The sequence below is a fragment of the Nannochloropsis gaditana genome (assembly GCF_000240725.1).
Source record: "Nannochloropsis gaditana CCMP526 unplaced genomic scaffold scaffold221, whole genome shotgun sequence".
NCBI classification, from domain to species: domain Eukaryota; class Eustigmatophyceae; order Eustigmatales; family Monodopsidaceae; genus Microchloropsis; species Microchloropsis gaditana.
In genome coordinates, this window is record NW_005803732.1 from 1 (window position 1) to 3489 (window position 3489).

At 56.5% G+C, this 3489-nt stretch overlaps 2 protein-coding genes across 2 annotated transcripts; both read left to right on the forward strand.

Annotated features, from left to right (window-relative positions):
- Positions 1-2659: 2659 nt before the first annotated feature.
- On the forward strand, positions 2660-2776 carry NGA_2105620 (uncharacterized protein; the record flags this gene model as incomplete). The annotated part of the gene is made up of 1 exon (XM_005855331.1): positions 2660-2776. A coding segment is annotated over one exon (117 nt), but the record flags the coding sequence as incomplete, so codon positions are not given.
- A 130-nt stretch (positions 2777-2906) lies between these two features.
- NGA_2104720 (uncharacterized protein) lies at positions 2907-3094 on the forward strand (the record flags this gene model as incomplete). Its single annotated transcript, XM_005855330.1, has 1 exon — positions 2907-3094. A coding segment is annotated over one exon (188 nt), but the record flags the coding sequence as incomplete, so codon positions are not given.
- Between the last annotated feature and the right edge of the window lie 395 nt (positions 3095-3489).

The window sequence follows — 3489 nt, forward strand, 5'->3', positions numbered from 1 at the left end:
CCCCCCCCCCTTCGCTACTTCGACTGACGAGACTAGCTTTGAAGAGGAAGAAATGGAAGCAGAGGAAGAAAACACAGCCGTAACAGGGCTCTCGCCCACCATGTATGACAAGCTTCGTAGTGAGGCCACCACCCCCTTCCGGTCCCTTCGCCTGTTCATTTACGGTGGCATCGGCGTCGGTGCCAGCCTGGGGGGCTACACGGCGGTGACGCAGTTGGTCCAATCTTTGCAACATCGCCCGGACGCCTTGCCTCTCTCTCAGTCCATCCTCAACGTCGGGGTGGATTTTGGGGTCGCGGCCGCCGCGGCCGGGGCCTGGGTGTTCGAGAATCGCCTGAAGCAAGTGACGGACAAGGAAATGCAAGCCTTGCGGGCCAAGGAGCCCTTTCGCCTCACTTTCGACATGAAAAAAGCGCGCGAACGGGCCTTGAGCGGTCTGCCCGTCACCTTCAAGGTGGGGCTGAACGAAACTAGGAGTGCGTCGGTGAAGGACCTGAGGGAGAAGGGAGGGCAGCATTTGATCGTTTTGGCTGCCCCCAAAGGAGAGCTGGCTGACGCCCTCTTTGGCGCCCGCGTTGGGAAGACACTGTTTGCCAAAAACAACGTCATGATCGCACCCTTTGTCATCCAGGGCGGAAACGACAAGACGGGGGAGGAAGCCATCGGTGTGAAAGGCTTCGGGGGGATGTCGGACAAAGCCACGGGTATGAAAGAGGCCATGATTGACTCGGAGGCCTACGTGGCAAAACCCGCGGATTCTGCTTCCTGGGCTACCTACATCGATGAAGAGCTCGAGGACGCCGTGCGGCAAGGGAATGAGAAAGCCCGAAACACTGGGATCGGGATTGTGATGCGGAAAGACGGCAGTATCATCCGGAGGGGCGTGGGCCAACCGGATTGGAAGGAGGTGGTTGCTGAGTTGACGGGTGCTAAGGGAACGAGCGAATTTGGTGATGCATACGTGCCTCCCATTGGCGCAGGAGGAGGGAAGGGTGGCAAAAAGAAGAGGAAGAAGGGATAAATGGGTTGCAGAAGTTGAGAATTCGCGTTTTAGTTTTGTAAAAAAAGAAATCATGGCGTATGGTATCGTCGCTCCTGTGTATGGGGTGGGGTGGGGAGGTTGATTGTGCTGTTGACATTACACACACCTTTATCTTGACTTTATATTATGTGACACAACATGCAGCTTATTTTGTCGTCAAAACAGAAGGAAGGTCTGTATGAGACAGGGTGTTGGCGTCAATGTCAGAGTCATTCATTCGCATTCCATTCGTGGGAGCAGTACCGCGGGTCTCGCCTTCCGTTTCATTGCCAATGAACGGCCCACACGGACTTTTTAATCCTGCCCGTCTCAAGCTTCCGCGCCTCCCACGCATGTACATTATGTTTTTTTACGAAATATATATGAATAAATGTGACAAAGATCATAAGTCACCATAACGGGCCCGGAAGGCCCTATCTCTTGTGGCTTATGGGGTCGAGGATACCGTGGCCTCGCAATGCTCTGGACCCTAACCAACTGTTTTCTAAGCTCTCATTCAAAAAATACTAAATGACGAACAAATTTTCATTATAAAAATAGCAATGGCTCGGGATCCGAAGCTCATTTATTACATCAAAAACCTGCTTTTGGAACGGGGGTCGGATAAGTAAGTCCTTCATGGTTGATCTTCCCTATCATATTAAACCTCCCTGTCCTTCCAGAATCATGACCAGCATTTAAACCTTTTTTCACACGTCACCTCACCTTAACTCAATCTTCCGACTTCCAACCTTTGTCCCGATAGCCGTCCTCCCTCGGAAGAAAGTATCATGGAACGACTGGTAGTTGACCACCGTGAGTATGACCGGAAGCCGAAAGCCACCTTGCATAAACAAGTGGCCCGGGCACTGCATTGGTGCTTGGAACGCTCTGAAAAAGATGAAACGCCCGGCAATCAGGCGCTTTGCGGGGAAAACCAAGGAGGAGGTGTCAAGAAGCGAGGTCGAAATAGCGATAGCTGCGAGAGGGGGAGGGGCAGGGGCGCAGAGAGGCCACAACGACAGGGAACGGACTGTGTGAGCTTGTACGGGGGCCTTTATTATCAAGAAGAGGGAAACCCAGGAAAAAGCGCATCGAAAGAAAAGATGAAGGAGGAAGGGGAAGACGAGACCCGTGCCGTCAGAGGAGAAGAGGAGGAGGATTCGGACGCCGCGTATGAGCAGGAGGCGCGCGAACGGGAGAAAGGGTTACAGGGGATGGCCGAGAGTCGAAGCCTGAACCTTTTGAACCATACCTTGAGCCAGGCGTATAGGAAGGCCGCCGTTGCCCCGACAAGGGACACGGGGGAGGGAATGGGGGCGGGGCCCCGGCACTTGGAGAGAGAGCGTCAGCCACATGCGGCGGAGAAACAGCAAGACTCTCAAGGTGGCGGGAAAGAAGGAGGACATTCGTTGCCAAATGGAGAGACAGAATCGAACGGGAAACTCATGCGACGGAAGTCAAAGCGACGTCGTGCTTCCCCCCGCCTTCCCTCCTCTCCTCCCCCCTCTCTGCCCCCCGGGGAGGACGCAGCTTTCTCCTCTTCGTCCCCGCCTCCCCTCCTGCCCGTGGAACGTCCCACCGCCCGCTTCACCGACCTGGCTGGCATCGACGCCGTCCTGCAAGATGTGCGGGAGCTGATCGAGTACCCCCTCAAATACCCGGAGGTATACGCGTATCTTGGGGTTGAACCTCCCCGTGGGATCCTTCTGCACGGGCCGCCGGGGTGTGGGAAAACCTTGTTGGCGAACGCCGTGGCAGGGGAGCTGGGCGTGGCGTTTTTGAAGGTGTCGGCGCCCGAGGTGGTGAGTGGGATGTCGGGAGAATCCGAGCAAAAAATCCGGGAGCTCTTCGCGACGGCCCGTCAGGCCGCGCCGGCCCTGGTCTTTATCGACGAAGTGGACGCGATCACCCCCAAGAGGGAGACGGCGTCCCGGGGCATGGAACGTCGGATTGTGGCCCAGCTTTTGACGTGCATGGATGCCCTTTCCCTGGAGGAGACGGGGGGCAAACCCGTCTTGGTCATTGGCGCCACGAACCGCCCGGATGCCCTCGACGCGGCTTTGCGGCGGGCGGGCCGGTTCGACCGGGAGATTTCCCTCGGAGTGCCAGATTTAGAGGCCCGACGGAGGATTTTGGAGGTGATGACTAAGAAAATGCGGCTGAGCGGGGACTTTGATTTGGGAGAAATTGCGCGGAGGACACCGGGATATGTCGGGGCCGATCTAGCCAGCTTGACGAAGGAAGCGGCGGTGCTTGCCATCAACCGGATTTTCCGCAGCATCGTGGCGGACACGGGAGGAGGCAAGACCAAGGGAAAGGAGGGGGAGGTCCGGGAGGGCAGCGACAAGGAAGGATATGACACGATACCTTCGGAGCCCCTGACTCGGCCTTACCCTCCTAATGCCTCGGGCCTTACTACATTGACGGACGCGTATGCTTTACCTGCCATGGACACTGATCCCCTG